We start from the raw sequence: 20,081 nt of genomic DNA on the forward strand, positions 1-20,081 counted from the left end.
TCTAATTTCCTTAGCGCATGTGTGGGCAGAGAGTACAAATAACAATTTACTATACTACTTTAACAGTGTTTGCATTTTACCTGCACCGAAGTAAGAGCATCTTGAAAAAACAGACTGCATAGATGCTGACATTAAATTGTTGATGAATGTTTTCCACTTTTGTATTAAAGAAAGACTTATATTTGTACAGAATTCTGTCAAGTACAAGCATGTCGGAATTGTGTCCAGGGGCTGAAATTATCCGACAGCGGCTGAAAAATGACACAGTTGTTGACCATACTAGATCCAAACAGAGTTAGAAGGTAAGCTGATGTAGAAATGGAAATTGCTTCCTTGTAGAAAATGGTGTAATTCAAATGCATGTATTTATGAGCATCACTGCCAGTTCTCCGATAGAGACCCTCTAGGGGACGATGTTTAGTTTTAAGGAGACAAAGATGAGAAGTGGACCATTAAGAAGAATGGGTGAAAGGGTTTAGGGTGATGCATATAAGGAGTGTACCTTGGAGAGGAATGGGTGAAATATGTAGTTTTTAAAAGGGCAAGAGCATCCAAAAGTGTTTGTAATTTTTAAGTATATTCAGAAACCTCGTCTTCTGTTAAAGTAAGTTGTAGGTAATTAATGTCAGTGGAGACAATTTTCTGTAACAATTAAAAACTGGATTTTTACTTTTGACAGTCCAGTTCATTACTGACTGTTGTGGGTTCTTCTTTAGATAAAAGAAGACCAACACTTTAATCCATGTGTGTGATTCAAAAGGTCTATGAAAGTAAGAGTCATAATGAAAATGCTTGCTGTCCAATCCCAAAGCATTGACAGGATGGGCAACTGTAAAAAAAGAAGGGCTGAAAAACATGCAAATCAATAGCAGCAGTGGAAAGAGTCACTTTGTCTTTTCAAATGCTTACAGCAGCTTCCGTGGGTGTAAGCTTTAGTGGAACATTTACTTTTATGTGGTTGGGTTCACTGCCATACTTTACAGAATGTGAATGGATTGGAGACTAGAAGCAGGAGTTCTGTCATAAGTTTAAATCTGAGTTCATTTGACAGTTCTGTCTTTTGCTCAACTGATTCATAAAGGTGAACCACAAAAACACTCAAAAGATTTGGTACAGGGAAAGTTTTATGATTTGATGATTCATTGTATTGTACTCGATAACGTAAACCATTTGTTTCCTTTTCTTTACCATGTTAGTGACAATGTTTGTAGGTATTTTATCTTTGTGGCACTTTGTTTTACTTATAAAACAAAAATACAGTACAGCTGTTTTTTTTAACTACCTTTTTTTTTGAGAAAATCACCAGTATATACTCTTATGGCATAGACTCTTCCAGATACTGCTAGATTAATAGAAAAGTGTGTGCATGTGTGTTATTTAAAGGTCATTGGAAGAAAAAAATGGAAGCTAAAGATTCTCTTTGTGTGTTCTTTGAAGTCACTGTCAAAGTAGTGCCACTGTGCCCTTTTGGGACATCCTACTGACAGTCCATTAAGTTGAAGTGTAGATGGAGACTATACCTGAGGTAGTGTGCTGAGCGATGAGACAAAAATGTCTTGTCCTTTGTGAATAGAGTGGACAGTGAGGTAAATGTTGAAATCTAATTTTGGCAAGAAATGAAATTAGGGCAATTTTTTGGAATTGACCCTAGTGGTCTCTCTGTGGAACAGGAGAAACCCATTTGGTGTTTCTTTCTGCAGAGTGCTCTATCTTTGCCTTGAGTTTTAAAGAGGCTGTTGGAATTGGTTAGTAGATTTCAATCTTATTAACTTTTGTCCCACTAGCAGTCACCTTTGCTGGCTTTCATTGTGCAGACTGGATGGCGTTTTGTGAGTCAATGAGGAAGAAAAGAAGTGGAAAAAATCCAATTTGTTGGAAATAAGACTACAGTATGTATTTTTTTCTATGCATGTTCTTTTCCAGGACTATTTTACAAAATTATTTTGTATTGCCTTTACATAATTACTTTTAAAGCTTCACAACCCCTGAGATTTCTTTTGGTACTGTATCCTCCATACCTAGCCCAAATGTTAATAATTTATGGAAAATTAAGAGCTATATATTGATTATGTTTTATTTTGCATCAGATTATTCTACCGTTCCTTGAGATTAAATGAAAATATATAATTGTTTGTTAATGTATTATTAAAATGGAGATAAAAATCAGCTAAATGATTGTTGCTATTTCTGGTTTTGAATTAAACATAGTTTTTAATTCAGATAATGTAATTATTGTGCTTTTTGGGTCTATAAAGATTTAAATCTCTGTTAAGGTGTTTGGGTAAAGTGAGCAAGGCTGCAGGTAAGCAGGCCTGAGTGTGAGGACATAAACCTGAACTTGTTAAAGAAAACGACTGGAGACAGAAATTGAAACTTAATCAGGTTGACTTTGAGTTGGGTTACGCCATGGAAAACGTATATTTTTTTCACCGCTGGCTTGGATGTGTTTAATCACTCAGGCTTGGTTGGATGAGTGGACTTGGAATTTCATTGTTGCCGTTTAATAATAATTCTTAGAAAGGTGTTTATGAGCCTTGTTAACTTTAAGAATCAATATAAATGCTAAATTAAGTATATTTGCTGGTCTCTTTTCTTCTTCTTTTTTTATATATTATAAATTCACAGAGTTTAGTAGAGTAGTAGTATGGTATGAAAGTATGTGTTTGGTGGAGCATGCCTCTTCTGTGGTGTTTCATTAACAATATATACATACCCCAGGAACTAAAGCACAAGCAAGAAGAGCAATGAAGCAGGACGATCGATGAAAAAAAATCCTGTTTCTAGTTTTCATGGGATGACTGTCCTTGGGCAAGATGCTCAACCCCAAGCTGACCCCGTATGTTCACTGGTGTGTGAGTGTATATGCCAGAGAACAGCTCTGCACTCTGTGACTGCATTGAATGTAACTCGTATTGTAAAGGTGTTCAGAGTGGTCAGCAATTTACAAAAGCGCTGTTCATTTGCAAAATACAAAGACTGCTTGTTAGAGGTCAGAGTTGTTTTAAATGTTAGATTGTCAAAATAAATGTTAAAATATCAGATGACTTTCTTATAGTACAGCATTATAAATAAAACATAAATGTCATAAATATGGAAGACATAATCACAGAGTTATTGTAAGACTCTGGCACCTCTCACCCTCATTTATTATACAATATTTTGCCTCCATTATAAACTATCTTGCCCATTAAATCAATATATGGCTCCAGTTGATGCAGTTCAGTTCTGTAAGCAAAAAATTTGGGCTTTTATGAAATCAGCTTGTTTACTTGATTACTTACTAATTGGCAAAACAACAGTTAAGAATGTTTATTATGACAGATTAAATTATTTCCTTTTTACTTCAAAGTTTAGTTAAGGAGTTACTCTTAAGTGCATTTGGATTCAAGGTCATTGTAAATCCCAAAGACTTTGGTTTTTCCTATGTTCAGCATTTAGCATTGTTTTATTGACTTGTTTAAGTTGATACAATTAAATGTATTTTCTCTTGAGAGGAATCTAATGGTAAACTTTAACTGATTTTGCCTTCTAAACACTAAAAGGATTGAGCTACGTCTCATGTAAATGTGTATTCCTTATTCTGTTTACCATTTCATTCAGTTGCAAACCCATATGTGTTGCAATTTGAGTTGGGCCCGTTTGTAATTACGGTAGGTAAAAAAGTAAAAAAGTTTATTTAGCTTAAATTCTTTTAGAAGTTACACGTAAACCTAGATGCTGGTCTGAAATGAAGCTGGGAAAGACAAATAGAGTGCTAAAGGACAAACGATTAAGGGGAAATCAATCAACAGGGGGGCGTACTAAGTAAGCGTAGATTGGCAAAAAGATTTACCATATGTGGAAACACTTTTTCAGGTATATGGCTGCAGCTTAGGCAGCTGTGCCATGATTTAAAATCAGCTTATTTTTATGTCCAGCTGCTACTATAATAAGTGCATCTGTCTGTGACATATTCCAAAATGAGTAATAAAATTCCAGTTTCATAAGAAACTATTTTAAGAATTTTCTAAATAACTTTCTGTAGTTAAATGTATGTTGGTGATTAAAAAAAAAGCTATATTTTACATCATGGTTGTTTATACAAAATACTGCCAATTCTGCAAGGAATTTAAAGTTAGATCTGAGTTCATTACAGGTTTATTGCAGTATCAGACAGTTGCAGCCTGTCTCCAGAATGTTTGGTTTTTAATAAAACAAAACAGAGTCTGCAGTCACTGGAATTGAGATATCAGACCTTTTGAAAGGCGCTTTCCCACAAGGTAAATTTGCCACTCTGTAAGGGACCAAACATGCAAACAAGGCAGCCTGCAGCCATTTTTCTGCCGTCTGTCCCTGTGCATTTTAATGAAGCTGATGGATTAATGATTCACTATGGTATCAATTCAGTCAGGGGGCATTTTGTTATGTTCTAACATTGCCCAGCTTATCACATCAGTAATGACCACTTACAATACTTGATCTGTCTCCACATCATTTTTCCAGCTAAGTGTGTCAGAATGCCTTTTTTTCCCCAGTGGAAAACAGTTAAACCTGGCAAAAACAACAAGGCCTCGAGATTTAATTGTCAAAAAGACAAGCTCCCATGCATTGTAGCTGATTGTAGATGTTGATTAACCTACAGGGCACACATTTGGCGGGACATTAACAGACTTGTTACAAGGTTTCTGGTTGTGCGTGTGCATACATTTGTTATAGTTGAGCTGGTTCTAAGGTAAATCAAGTGTGCCTGTGTGTGTGTTTCTTACTTATCAGAATATTGTTTTAGACTAAGTCTATGTTTTCTACCTTCAGCAGTTTTAGGGCACATTGATCAACTTTTTCACAATGTGCATTTAGAAATGATACCTAATCATTGTTTAGTACTGCATATGTGTACTAATATTTACTTTTTGTCTACTGCCAGTCTACTTATCTTCAGTGTCTTTAGGCAGGGAAACATCCCTGTTGCAATCAGAACGGATTGAAAACACTGGAAAAAGAAATATATTTTTACGTGATTGGCATTTTACTGAAATGATTGAATTTTGAAACCATATTTTCTGTTAGTTGTAGTTTTGAAATGAATGTAGCAAAAGTCAAAACCTTTAACAGCTAAGAAATACAAAGTGTAATCACATGTTTCTTCACTGACTTATCAAAGCACTGTGGATCATGTGTAGGAGTTTGTCTAAAATCTTCTATAGTTCAATGTGGAGCTTTTTTAAAAATATGCTTAGATCCCTAGCTTAGTTTATACACGAGACGTGCAGAAATTTAAGTGAACCAATGACAACCAATGATAACTGAAATTCAGTTCCCCACCTGCTATATGCCTGTTATGTCTCTGGTCTGTGTAAATGTGGTAATACAATTTATTTTTTCATCATCTCGTCACAGAGCTCTAGATCCATCATGGTGTGTTTAGATGGCATTAAATGAAATTGAGGCTAAACTGAAAAACACAATACAACTGACTTTATCTCTCCTTCTATGCAGGTGTTCAGTGATTATTACCATTTCCGTCATCGCACAGTGGCAAAGAGATCCTTGTCAGATCACCGGGGGACAAAAGTTCGTCTACTAAGAGATCCCATGGTAAGGAAATTATTTCAGGGGTTTTTGAGGTGTCTTTAGGTGATATTTCAGTTTCGTTTGTTGTTGCATGACATCCCCGCTCCCCTTTGTTTTTTTTCTTTCTTCCTTTTTTCTTTTTGAGTGGGCTGTGTGAAACTGTGTGGGAGGTTGGTGGGAACCTTGTGCATTTCATTTGAAAGGTTTCTCATTGCACATGATTAAAGGAAAGCATTGCATTTCAAAACTGTTTTAATTTTAATCACATTAATTTAAGGCACATTTTCTTTTGTTGTAACCACATTCTACGTTTAAAGGTTGCTCCTTCTGCTGGCTGGAGACTGCTCAGAAGCTGTATATTTCTACCACTGACCCTTGACTTTGTAATCTATATCATGCGATAAGAAATTCAGGAGGAAAAGCAGTGAGCCTCGCCCTTGGTGAAAACAAATTAGTATGGACAAATTCAGCGATCTGCATTTTTTCTGTCAAAAATAATTTGTTTTTCTGGGGCGTCTTATTTCATAAACATGAGAAGGATAGATTTTTTTTGACAGATTTGTGATATTCATGTTTAAGTAAAGATCCAGCTCTGCAGTTAGAAAAAAAAGTTGTTTTTTTGCTTGTTTTGTTTTTTAACATATGTTGAGAAAATATATATTTTTCTTTTCTTTATATGCTGTTAAAAGGAGTTCATATTGTTGGTAATTCTGCTTTCTGAGCTGAAACAAGGAGGGTCTAAAAATTATTTTAGGCAAGAATCCTAATAATTAGCTTCTTTGAAAGCAGGATACCACATAATAATAACCCAAACAAAATGAGGTTAAAGGAGAATTGACTTTATAATGTCCAATTTAAAATAATAAAAGCATGTTTTTTATTATTTTAATGCCCTCAGAAAGTAATACAATCTTGGGAAAACTATGTATGAATAAACTCTTGCCTCAGAACCACTGGAAAAAAACAAAAGTTTACAGTGTTTGTTGTGCAGGCATTAGAAAGGGTTCATTTCCTTATCTGGGATTTCCTGCAACACTGCTACTTCATTTCCTGTTTTTTTTCTTTTTTCTTACATTGCCTAAAGGAATATTCATTGTTAGTTCTATGTCTTCCTGTCAAATTGGGAGTCAGAATAGTTGAGCAGTGCATTTTTTTGTTTTATGCTGTTGTTTGGACTTAACATGTTAAAAGCAAGTTTACAAATCCATTCCCCTTTATTTCTGGAAGAACATTCCCATTTCATTTTAAGTGCGTTGCAGGAAAGTGTAGCTCAATTTCTTTTCTTTTTTTTACTTGCAGATTTTGCTTTTCCGCTTTATTGTCCACAATAATCTTCATAAAGAAAACAAATATGATTGAGTCTTAAATGAGATAAATTATGGATTTTTGAGAGGATATCCAAAGCCCTTAAACTGGTTGAGATGAAGTCTGAACAAAATGCTAAATAAACTCTTTGAAAGCTGTCTTAATTACTCTTAAAAGCATCTGGACTACCGCCAAATCTTATAGACAGACAGCAGAACATTCTGGTTTGGTTTCGACTTCTGTTATAATATATGCCTTTACGATTTTCTTTATTTTTGCTGTTTTATTCTTTTGTGTTTGTTGCCATATAATTCTTTTTTAGTTTTTTCTTTATGCTTGTTAAATTGCAATGAAGGAACAACATAGCAAGTTTTCACAGTAGAAACACAGGACTTAACCATTCACTGCAACGAGATAGCAGCACTTGAAACATTTAACAAGCTGAAGCAGGAATTTAAGGCTTAGTTGGTCCCAGTGGGACGATGCTTTCCTCATATTTTAGAAGACAAAGAAGCAGTTGGTCAAAATAAGTATGCTGAATGGGGTTACTGCTTCTTTGATGAAAAGGATATTCCGTGAAATCATGAGGGGCACAGCAGTTCATTGAAACAAAACCTCCCTTAACAGTGTGAACTTGGTGTTTTAATTATTAATAGATTGACTCTTGCTATCTGTTAAACACGACTGTAGAAAGCAAAGCGTACAAGTTGAGTTGCTTATGGTTAGTTAGCCAACCGAAGCACATTCAAATCTTAGCACAGTTATATTGTGTAAAAAAAACAACAAAGAATCCAACTGCTGCATACATCTTCTCAACATTGCACGCACGTCCTAATTCTTTTTAATCATGGCCTAGCTGCACGCTAACAGGAAATAACTTTTTAAAAAGTAAATAAATTCTACATTTCTTTGAAACTTAAAATTTGCTACAATTTGTGTTTTTTATTTAGCAAAACTTCTTTTGTAGGAGCAACATTTCAACATCCTTCCTTGTTTTGTCAGCATGGAGATTTATCATAGAAGTCTAAATTGGATGACAGGAAAGGATTAAGACAGTCTGGGAAAAAGTAAAAACTTTGTGTCATGCCCCAGATGAATATATTTGATTATTTATCTGGAAAAAAAATATAGAATTCAGTCAATTCCTAAAATGTATTACACTTAATGTATATGTGATTTTATGTATTTCTAAAACTAACACTGGCAAGTTTTTTTTTTCTTTTAAGTTTTAAAAGCAAATATTAGACAGGTTTTTGTCTTTAATCTTCTTTAACCTTTTTAACCTAACTGCTTTACTCTTTCTCTAAATATTATTATGATCTGTGTTAAATTCTTAAAACAGATGTACAAAGCAGAGAAACCATTCCTAAACTAAAGAATTTGGCTCAATTTAAAGTTTGATTAAGCTGATAACACGTAATGTCGACTGCAAATCCTCGAAAAAAATCCTTTTTTCATAAACTTTTCATTATTGTGCATGAACCCAGCAGTCTGCCAGCAACCAGCTTCTTCAGGAATGACTTCTTGTTTTCCCTTCTTTATGCTGGATGTCTATATCTGCCTTCAGGATAACTGTCAAGTCCACACTGTCTCTATGATTGTTTGGCCCACAGAAACCATCAGCAGATGTTTTAAATCAGTTGGTTGGTTAGTGCTTTCAGACCTCAACATTTTGACTGTTATAAATGGTAAAAAAGCTGTTTTTGGAAAAACTCTCCACATCCATTTCACAGTTTTTTTTCTGAGTGTTTGCTCTTGTAAAAGTAAACGTTATTTCTATTTTCTTAAAGACCATCTAACAGTTTTCACTCAGCAGTTTTTAATTTTTTTTTTTTTAGAATTTTATATTGTATTATGATTGTGTGAAATTAATTTTCCATTTGTCAAACATAACAAAAAAGTTTCTGAAATTGACAGAATTAAAAATATTTTCCCTCCATCTCTGAAATAATTAAACAATAGATTTCTATTTTTTCAAATTAACAAAAAAAAAAGAAAAACAGCTAAATGTTTTCTCCAAATTTAAAACTTCACGCAGTTGTATTTGAAGAAACCGAAAGCTTTAGGGAATGGTGAGTACTTATTTGTTTATCTCAGCAAAAGTTCTGTAGCTTAATTTGTCAATTCTATTGACTGCCTAGCTCCCCTAATTGCACATGTTCCGTGAGAACAGACAGCCTTCTCGTTTGAAGTGGGAACTGCTGCCGTGACACCTCCCAGGGTTGCGCTGATCTTGGCAGAAAGAATCTGATGAAAACATCTCCTCCACTTAGACTGATTGAAATCACAAACTTTGAGTCCTTTGAAGCGAAATTGTTGCATTATGACATTTCCTGCCAGTTTATTTTGAATACTGAGCTGGCATTGCTTCAGTTTAGCAGCCAATATGACCTCCATTGCTTCTTTACTCTGTCACTCATGTCTTTAATGATTTGCAGAAATGGAAGGAATGAAAGAAAGAAGGAGAGAGGAAGGAAATTTGGGATTTAGTTGCCCTTCAAATCAGAGAATCTGTCCTTCCGGCATACTGTTTCATCTTCCCTCAGTGATTCTTCCTATTGTTTGCAGCTTCTTGAGTCAGGTGCCTCATTGTACAGAAAGCAAGAAGTTACAAGAATAGTTCTTTAACAAATACTTTCTGCAATAACTTTTGCTCCTTATAACCTACAGGAGAGTTGCTTAACCTAAGTCAAACGTTTCCTCAAATTGCACCTAATGGCACTTTACTAGGATAGACTTCTGGGAAAGTAGGCAAGTGAAATTTATGTCTAGTAAAATGCAGTCCTGAATGTCACTGCTGAGTTAAGTGTGTTGAAATTGCACCTTTTGTATCAAGTTCCACACGGGGTTCCTGTTTTTAAATATGCCATTAAAAACTGTATTTTTATCTTGACCTGCTCTGCAGTTCCTGTGCTTATCTCATTAGTGTGGAGTGCACATTGCCCCTTGTGGCTGCAATCTCACGTTGTTGGCTGTCGATAATTAGGATCTCTGTTAATTTAAATGACATGGTGACACTCATGGAAAAAAAACCCAAGGATTTATTCTAAGATTAGGCATGTCAGGGTTTTTAATTAAAAAATAAAATCTTTTTTCTATTGGGGAGTTTTTTGTGACAAAAACGGCCTCAAGTGCATGAAAAAAGTTTTATGTTCCAGCATTTATTTTTTATATTATTTTACAACAGTAAAGCTAAAATGAACAGAGTATGCTCATCGTACAAAATAAATTACACATTGACAAAGCATATTATTTGATAGATAACTGTCAAGACTTCAGTTTTCCTTGGAGTATATTTTACATTAAGGTCATTGTCACATCTTAGAATGGTTAGAGAAACTAGGAAGGAGAGAAGGGAGGTAAGGGGCTTTATCATGGAATATAATGACCTAATTCACTATGCTTAAAGGAATCCTAATAAAATTTAAAATAAAAGTTCTTTGATAATTTTCCAATAGCTGGGCTTTTTGCCATTCCATAAATTTTTTAATATGACTAGCATTTGCAATGTTGCATTCAACAATCCGCAAACTATTTGGAACAGTTTCCTCTATAAAAGACTGAGGTGGAGATGTTTGGTGATAAGTGCACAACACAATCACAGGAATTGTTTTTTTCTTTTTTTCCTAATAGTAGGTCGGCTATATACAGCATGGAGTGCTGTACTAGGACAAAAGTTTCCTCAGGTTAAATAAAGGAAGCTATCCAACTAAAGCTTTGCACTTTTAGTCAGTAGAATTTACAGCAAATATTTTGTCTGAGTCTTCATTTTATGGTGTCTCTTCCCATCTGGAGGTTTGGTCTGCAAATGTATGTTTAAACTGATTTCTTTGGTTGTTCATTTGTTTACTCAGATTCCCACATGCTCTTATGTGCAATACTTCCCTTTCTCATGTGTTTCTTCTCTTGTTTTTCAGGTTTCTTGGGCAGAGCAGCAGGTTGTCAAACGAAGAATTAAAAGGGATCTCTTTAATGAACCTTTAGATCCCAAGTTCAAAGACCAGTGGTACCTTGTAAGCATTTACACTTTACTACTGAAATTATAATAATTTCTTAGGTTTGATATTTCTACCAAGTTGAACAGACTATAGTATTGGTTCAATGTTTAAAGAGCTTGTAGCCACTGATGGGATGTGCACTTAGTATTTCTTTATTAAGGAAAGTATTTCTTAAAAGGAAACAAATGACTCAGAATTCCATAGTGGATGAACATTTCGAAAAAGCACAAGACAGTGGTCATTTATTTTAAAGCTCTATTTTTCTACTTAGATTTATTTTCCCATTTAATTTAAGGAATGCAAGTTATATGTTGGTCTATTGAAAGTAGCAGTTCCAGCTCCTGAGAGCTTTTGCTCAGCTCCATCCTTCTTTCACTGTTCAGCTGTGAAGTTGCTTCAGGCAGAAAGCCACTCATGCAGATGCTAAACAGACTTGCCTTGTGAGTTCCCTCTAAATAGCTGTATTTTAGTAGATTAAATTTGTGTTTAAGGGGTTTCAAAACCAAAAAAATTGAAATTTGTTTTAAACCCTGTTTTTGGCAGCGATATAAATACTTTAGGGTCAAACTAGTTATGTGGAAAAAAATTGTTTGTCATATATTATAAAACTGCTATAAATGTGGGACTGGACATACCATGACTCTTTGTGAAAAAAGTATTTTTTTTTCACAATCCATGGTTGGTTAGACGAATCAATGTTTCTTTATAAGCTCAGCATTTTGAGTTGTTTTCACATTTTAAATGTAGGGTTTTAGGCAGACACTCAGATAAAAGCCAACAAAGTTCTGAAATCTGAAATCTCTCTCACTTATTTACGAGAAACACAACATTTGAATTAACATGGAAAAAAAGTTCTTTTAACCATTTGAAAGCAACCATGACCTTTAAAAAGCTTATCTTAAAGCTTACAGAGTTAAAACTGTTTTCCATCCTTTTCTATTTGCTTCAGTTGATGGTTAACAACATAGTGTATGAGGCAAAGGATTTATGCCAACATTTACAAAATAGAGGTATTCTTTGCTACAAACTGTGTTTTTTTAATCAGAATGTGGAACAAATTGCTATTTTTACTTTAAACATCCATTTATTTTTAAAAATTTAAATTTAAAATAGTTTTGGGTATAAACTCTATAAAGATATTGATATAAACTGATAATGAAACTAAATGGAACTTTTTTTTTTAACCATCAAACTAAATCAAAGCTGTTTTTTCTTTGTTCCCCAAAATTATGTTGAAAAAATAATCAGTTCATAGATTTGATGATTTTTTTAAAAAATTATTTCTTTAAGTAAAAATCCATTTGATTTTGATGAATCGTTTCTTCAACATAGTTTATTTGCTTTCCTCTCCTTTAGTCCAACAGCAACCACCGGGACTTGAATGCCAAGGCTGCTTGGCAGCAGGGCTACACAGGCAAAGGTGTGGTGGTGTCCATTCTGGATGATGGAATCGAGAAAAACCATCCTGACTTGATGCAGAACTATGTGAGTATTGCCACTAAATGTACTTGAGAATTGATTTTATTTAAAAATATATTTCTCAATTGTTTTTACAGATAATAATTACCACCACTTTCATAGATCTAACATTAATTTTGTCTCTCTTGAAAGGACCCGGATGCTAGCTATGACGTGAATGATGGTGATCCAGATCCTCAGCCTCGATACACACAGCTCAATGACAACAGGTACAGCTTTACTAAGAGAACACTCACGTATCCACTCAACCCAGTATTCACTGATGCTGCCTCTCATTTTTTTCCCAAAAACTGTTTTAATGTGACCCTGCGACAGACTGGCGACCTGTCCAGGATGTCCCCTGCTTTCGCCCACGAGATGCCGGGATAGGCTCCGGCAGCCCCGTGACCCCGAAAGGGACAAAACGGGTTTAGAAGATGAATGAATGTTTTAGTGTGAACACACCAAGGAACAATTGTATGTTTTCAATCTGTTTAGATTTTCTTTCTGAGAGCTAAACAAAAAAAACCCTCAAAGGATTTATTCACTACAGAGAAAGTTTAGGGATGTAGCTTCTTATTTTCCCCAAAATATGTTAATTCTTTTTTGCTCGTAGTTTGTCCATGTCAGATCACATTTGTTGGATTTGATTTGATTTTCAGAAACTCAGAGGTGCCACTGAGGGAATTCTTTAGTTCAAGTAAATCTACTCTGAGATTAAGTTATTAATTGAGGAAAACAGCTTTACCCTTGCACCATCTTCTTACAGAATTAAGTACATTTCATCAGCACTGTAATGTCTTCCAGAGAACTGGATAGAATTAAGTTGATCAGCATTGATGAAACTGAAACTCTCTTGGATCAGGAAGGATTTTGCTGACCTTCTCTTACCCTCACAGCCTGCCTCCATCCTCACTACCCTTTCCTGTTTACTGTAGTCTGCTGCTTATGGGCTGCTGTCACATGAAAGGAGGTCTAACCTGATTAGGGATGATCGGTAGAGAAAGTTGTCGTTTGTCATGCAGAAAACAAACTCTTCCACCAATAATGGAAGCTTGTTTGTGCATACAGAAACAGGATGGCCTAAACATACTGCTATTTTCATAACTTTGCATGCATTGGAAGGAAAAGCAGTAAATACTCTGTTAATGTATTCGTGCTAAAAATAGCTTTTGCCAGTTGAAGGTAGAGCCACACCAGTGTCAAAATTTTAAAACAGGGAAGCAGAATTCAGAATGCATTATTCCTGTCTCCAAGAGACCACTGTTCCTTCTCAAGCATTAGAAATATTCTCAAGGAATTTTTTAGTCAGACGATTCTTCAAGTTGAAAAGATGAGGTCTGTTATGTTCATCATACTTGCAGTCAGGGACTGCAAATACTTTTTTTTTCTACTCTACACATGGTTCCTGCAGGATTTTAAAAAGTCTAACATTTAAAGTGACAGGTCTTAAATTGTCTTTTTTCCAAAATTGCCTACCGTTTTGTTTAATTGTGTATCCAACATTGGAAGAAACAATTTAATACAACCTGACGTGTGAAAATGTTACTATACTATACTATATTAACTTTAAACTCCCTTTTTTATTAAGTTGATTTTTTTTTTGTGGATTTAACCTATTTCACTGTTTGTTTTACTGTTTTTTTCCCCTGTAATTTACAACAACTCCATTCACAAAGATTGCATCTGATTGAAGAATCTCCAGACTCATTAATGTTTGTTTTGTAATTGTATGGAGGTGACACAATGGTGGCCAGGACCGAATTTGTGCTCTAAAGAAACAATGCCGTCAATTCAAATATTTTGATAAACTTTCAATATTTAAAACTTACCAAATGCCGTCCTTCCAGCTTTTGTAAAGTAAAAAAAATAATTAAAAAAAATAGCTTTGTATTTAAAGTCTTTAAAATGATTAAAGGAGATGAAATTTTGGTGATTTTGCAAAGGAAGGAATTTAAGAAATTTGTGGTTTACACTTTCACAACAGTGTACCGGTATGTATTTTTATTGTCACAAGAATATCTGAAGGAAAACTAAATTTCTCATTTAAATTCGAAAAAATACCCTTTGAATCTCAAGTAGTTAATAGAATCATGGTTTCCTTTTTGATCAGTACTTTAGTTTGATGATCTAACCCTGTCTGTAACCAATATAAAAACTTAAAAAGTCACAATTTTAATTTTAGAAAGCTTTAGGCTATGCAAGTCTTTTTTTTTTTCGTGCTGTAGTGTGCTTACTGACGATGCATGGGACAAACCGCTCTGAGGTAGGCATATAATGGCAGAAAGGTTGTGTTTAGACTGTAAGCATTTGATCTCCTAAAAAGCTAGTCTTTTCACAAAGGGGATCTTTCTTTCCCAACATACAGTCAGTAGTTAAAACCTTCAATCCTCCTGTTTATCTAAAGCAACTTGTGATCTATGCTCATCTTTCCAAGATTTTCCCAGGCTCCCTTTTAGGGTGGTTTCCAAGAGAGCCTTTTTTAAAATAAATCTATTGAGAGACATTTTCTACTTTTGCCATGTTTAATTTCTTCTGATTTGGCACTTGTAACTTGAACTGTGAAAATCCCAATTTATTCTTTTCACAAATCTCAATACTCACACTGAATGAAACCAAAGAAAAAAGATTAACCTCAAAGAGGACAAAGGACACAATAGTCCACTTATTTATCAAGTTTTAGTTATTGATCATGCAGTAATAAATTAATGATTCATTTTCACATTGCTGCAAGCACTGGGGTGGTAAAGTCTAATTTACCCCAAGCTAAATTCATTTTATCTTGCTTTTTAAACAGCTTTTTTACTTCATACACATTTTGACCTTTTAAAATGAAGTGTTGTGCAGATTTACCTCTGAGTTTCAGTGAAACCAAGAAACTAGAAAAGTGAAAATGGCTCAGCCCTGAGAGAACCTCTGTGATTTAAAAAACGGTTAGGGTAAGGAAGGATTTACAGAAGTGATAGATGTGACTTTAAATGTGTTTGATAGTTCCTGTAAATATACAGTTTGCACTCATTTGTATGAGATCATCACATCTCTGTCCTGACCTCAAAAAGGCAATTGAGGTTTTTGAGAATGTTAATAGTTTTCCCTTTCCAGTTAAAATCTTTTGGTGTGATGAAAACGCATTCGATTTTTTTTTTAACAGTTTCTATGAAACAATTTGTGGTTTTGAGGTGTTACTTTCCCTTACTGTTTTATAGGAAATGATTTAGCATTTGTACTGTGAAAAGCAAAGGTGTGAGAACACAAACGCATTTTTGACAGAACGGCACTTCATGTGAAAATCCATCTGGAACCAGATTTAACCAAGTACCTACCGAAACCTTGCATCTTAAAAAGTACACTCAGACACCCACACACAAAAAAAAAAAGGACGCAATTTTTTTTTTTTTACTTAGCAGCTTCTCTAAATGTAACAGCTGCAGAATTTTGCGACATTAGGTTTTGCTACAACAATTATAAAACCTTAAAAAGCAGCTTTAGTGGGACAGTTTATTTTAATCCACATTTTTTGTTGTAGCATAAAAATGGCTGAATTTCCTTTGTGCTACTGCAGAATGTTCTGAATATCTCGAAAACATCTATTAATACCAATAAAACTCCTGCCACAATAAACAAAACGTAAAAAGATGGCAGAAAGCACTCATGAATTTTATGTTTTATGATTTGTCATGTATCTTGTTTTGCTTTTTAAAAAGTAGCAATTAATTTTACTTAAAGTTATAATAGTTAGGAAGAATCATTAACGTAGAATTTACTGCATCAAGTATTTAATTTTAAATTCATTTTTTTATTAAAGAGAAATAAAATGAGTTTTGGATAACTCAACCACTAAATGAACACAGTTGCACTTCTAGTGATGGAGATCTCTTTTTTTGTGTTTTTCTGGGGCACTTCTCTTGTGATCTTCTCCACTATGCTGTCACTTCTTTCTGTAGCCTCATTTCTAGATTCCAGGCCTCGGGCCAAATCGAGATCTGGTTTGATGATGAAATCCCTCGTCAGGACACAAACAGTTATAATAAAAATGGTCATTTTCCTTTTTTTTAGTCTTGTCTTTGATTTATCTTTCGGATAAGTATTTTTTCCTTCAGCCAGAATCATCTGCCTTCCTGGCTAGTTTAGAAAAGTGTATATAAAATGTGAAAGTCTTCTCATCTTCTAGATAAGTTACAGATGCATTGAAAGGGGAGAAAAAACTTATTTTATGGATCTGGCGTTTCTGTTCACTTACACAATTGTTCTTAATAAACCCCTTTAATCTAATAGTCATTTTTTTTATTAATTTAAATAGTCAACAGTGTTGTCTGTATAAAAACTAAACGACTGTAGACTCTTTCATCTGTAGAGCAAATACTCTTACCTAGAAATATACTAAATTCTATTTCTGTTTTTTTCCCCTTTATCAATACGTATAATTAACCCACAAGAACCCAGACCAATTTTTTCTTAAAAATAAAATTGCGTAATTTATCACAAACCAAGTGGACCACTGAATCCCTTTCTGATATTTTTCTGTTACACTGAATGGTCACCATGAGTTCTTATAGGTTAATAGTTAAAAATCTTATTTTTTCTTTTTATTTAACATTATAGTATGGGATGTTAAAAAAGGGAGCCAAACACAAGGATTTTCCTTTGCAGCTTTTGTTAAACCTATACAGAAATCTTCAAGCATAAAATACACAAATGTAAAAAACTTTGAACAATATTAGAGCTGCATTTTAGCAACATCTCATGAATATTTGATTTAAAGTTTGTGTAGCATCTCTTCATTTAAACATTTTATCAGTTAGTGTTTTTCCTTAAACATTTACACACATTATAATGCAACAGTCAGTAAAAACATGTTTGCTTCTACTTTATCTGCTGGGGCTCGAAGACTGCAGACCATTAGCAAAAATATTCAGTGATTAGGGCCCACCTACAGTGATTGCATGTTGGAAAACTAAATGCATTCTTTGCTAAATAACCTGAGTGTTTTTTTTCTGATAAATATTGTCATTACAAACGTTTAGTTTTTTCCCCAAGGTTTTTAAACTGTTGGTTTTCCCTGCCAACGCCTGTGATCAGCTCAGTGTTCAAACGGTGCTCCTGCAGGGTTTGTGTTACGCTAAGCCCTCTGTTTTTGTGGGGGAAAAGTGCTCCAGTGCCAGAAAACTAAGATTTGATCAATGCGGACCTTAAGTGTAACTTAGTTATTACCAAATTAGGGAAAACTTTTTTTAAACTAATATTTAAAAAAATACAAATAAAATAAATAAAAAAATAAATAAAAATGCATTTGTATCAAGTAGCCCTGATAAATAAAATTTGTCGAGAAAGCTTCTTGCACGAATGAGTGAGTTCTTCGATGTTATCGCTCACAGGAAAATTATTCTCTGAACGTTGTAATTCAACAAATACTTCCATAGGCAGGTTCTGTGGTGGTGCTGTATCTCATAAATCGGGTAAACAGGTAGGTGAGTATCATGAATTTCTCAGGAGAAATGATGGAAATAAGGGGGTTTTAACAGAGCATGAAGGCATCGGCCCGGGCATGCCTGGGATCTCATTGCAGATACCTAGCCCGCCTATCAATGGAATCACAAGTACAGATGCCTAAAGACAAAATACTTTTAATGCGCTGCTGCTAACCTATTGAGATCCTTCAATTTATACTTCATTTGGAGACAAAGTGCTGCTTTTGCCTTTGGCAGGGACATTAACCTTTCCCTTGTTAGTTAATTTGTTAGGAAAACTCTTTTTAAATGAATAAAAAGTCCCAGACACTATGCAACAGCTTTCTCTTAATATAGTTATACTTTACATTTATAGTGTCCAGAATGCCAAGAGTTTATTTTAGTTTGAAGCATCATTTATGGTTCAATATTCTTGAGGCTTTTTTTTTTTTTTTACCTTTTTTTATTTTTAAGGTTTTAAATGCACTTCCTGTAACAATATAGTTAGGTTCTTGTGCTTGAAGCTACGTCTTTTATTAGTAGTTCACAAGTTCCTCCTTGTGTTATTGTAACACATCCACGCTAGATCATGTTTCAGTTTAATTTTCAGCTTTAATTGTTCCAAGGTTCATAAAGGCCACAGCAGATACAGTGGCTAATGATCTCATAAATAAATAAGCTTGTTTTAAAGGAGCCAGAGCTGAGCAACTGCCATTGAGAGTTACGCTTGGTTTAACTGAAAGCTTTAGCTTTGTAATATGAAAGATGAAACTATTTGTTAAATCTCATCTGGAGGTAAATAATGCCATGTATCTCTGTGCATTTACTGTATGAATGTTTGAATCACCATAAAATGCTGTTTTATAAACAGAATAACACAAGGATTAATGACAGCCTTTATGCTTTGTCCTCTGGTTTCTGCAGGCATGGAACACGATGTGCAGGAGAAGTGGCAGCAGCGGCCAGTAATGGCATCTGTGGGGTTGGGGTGGCCTACAATGCAAAGATTGGAGGTAAGATTTATTTAAGTTGTGTGCGTTTTTGTGTACTGCCACAACAAAACAAAATCTATTCTCGGAACATCTGTGTCGTTTTCTGTCTATATTTTTTCGCAACCTACATTTTAAATTGTTTAACGCCGCTGTAGTTGTTGTATTAATTACTGTTCCCCAATCGTTGTGCTTGTGCTGTGCTTTTGCGAGTGTCCGTACAAAACAAAAGCACCCATCTTGTCGAGTACGGTGTCAGAGGCTTGAAAAGACGTGTTACTGTAGCTTTGATTTAATCTGGATTGATTTTGTGTCAAAATGTATGTTATCAGTTTGGGAATACTCTCACCAGAAATGACTGGTGTAAAGCTTTTCTTATGCTTCCCCTGCCATGTAAGAGGTGCACAAAAATTCAAACACCTTTCTGCACAAAACCAACACAAGCAAACACCCACCTACACTTTGGTTTGACTCATATCTCTGAGTTTGTTTCTCCAAAAACTCAATAGCACAAACTATATGAGGACTGTGGGTTTTTCTGAGCCATTGTATTGGACTAAAAACTATAAACTGCTAAAAACAATTGATTCAAGGGTTGTACGATTAGAGATTAGCCATTTTGGAAAAGCTGCAAAATGACATTTCCATCACAGATATCAGTTAGGTTGTTACTGGAATTGACACAGAACTGTGTCCCTGGTGTTCTGAGGGGCTGCAACTGTCACTTTAACAAGTCTTGCATGCATTAAACATGCTGGGTAGACTGTGACAACCCACACGGTGAAATTTCATCACACTTCAGTGTTGGTGCCTGTGGTGTTGCAATACTCAACCAAGCTCCTTTTGAATGTTGTTCCATTTTATTTTAGTTTTTTTGTTTGTGGTTGCTCAAATTTCCTTTTTGTATTTTTTTAAAAACCTTTATGTAGCCTTGAAGGTGCAATGTAGTTAGTTTTGTGTTTTTTAATGCTTGAATTTTAAGTTTTTTCTAATTATCCATGAAATGATGGGACAAACTAAGAAGTTACATTTTTATATTTTGCAAAATAAAGTTTACATGTAATTGCTAATAACTTTTGTAGGTTGACAATGGAGATTTGTTTTTAAAAACTTAATTTTATTCTTTCAGATTTAAATTAGTAGCCGTCCTGTATAAACTAAACTTAACATCTTTCTTTCATTTGGTTGTTTTTCTAAAGTTTTCTGATTTAACCCTGCTTGCATTTAGGGGATTCAGGAGAAAACTGCAACCATTTCCACACAGGCAGCCTATATTGCTTATTTGTGAGTCTGATTGCGTTTTGCTGACATTAGGATGCAGCAGAACGAGTTCT

General features: G+C 34.5%; 1 protein-coding gene across 3 annotated transcripts in view; it reads left to right on the forward strand.

The window, feature by feature from the left end:
* furina (furin (paired basic amino acid cleaving enzyme) a) overlaps nt 1-20,081 on the forward strand; it is a 60,911-nt gene that overhangs the window by 22,460 nt on the left and 18,370 nt on the right. For all 3 annotated transcript variants that reach the window (XM_004067205.5, XM_078944524.1, XM_020714503.3), the window contains 5 exons: nt 5,476-5,574; nt 10,773-10,868; nt 12,210-12,338; nt 12,465-12,541; nt 18,683-18,771. In XM_004067205.5, coding sequence (XP_004067253.1) covers nt 5,476-5,574; nt 10,773-10,868; nt 12,210-12,338; nt 12,465-12,541; nt 18,683-18,771 — 490 coding nt within the window. The remainder of the gene's footprint in view (nt 1-5,475; nt 5,575-10,772; nt 10,869-12,209; nt 12,339-12,464; nt 12,542-18,682; nt 18,772-20,081) is intronic.

The sequence above is a fragment of the Oryzias latipes genome, chromosome 3 (genome assembly GCF_053564925.1).
Source record: "Oryzias latipes strain Hd-rR chromosome 3, Olatipes_Hd-rR_3.1".
NCBI lineage: Eukaryota > Metazoa > Chordata > Actinopteri > Beloniformes > Adrianichthyidae > Oryzias > Oryzias latipes.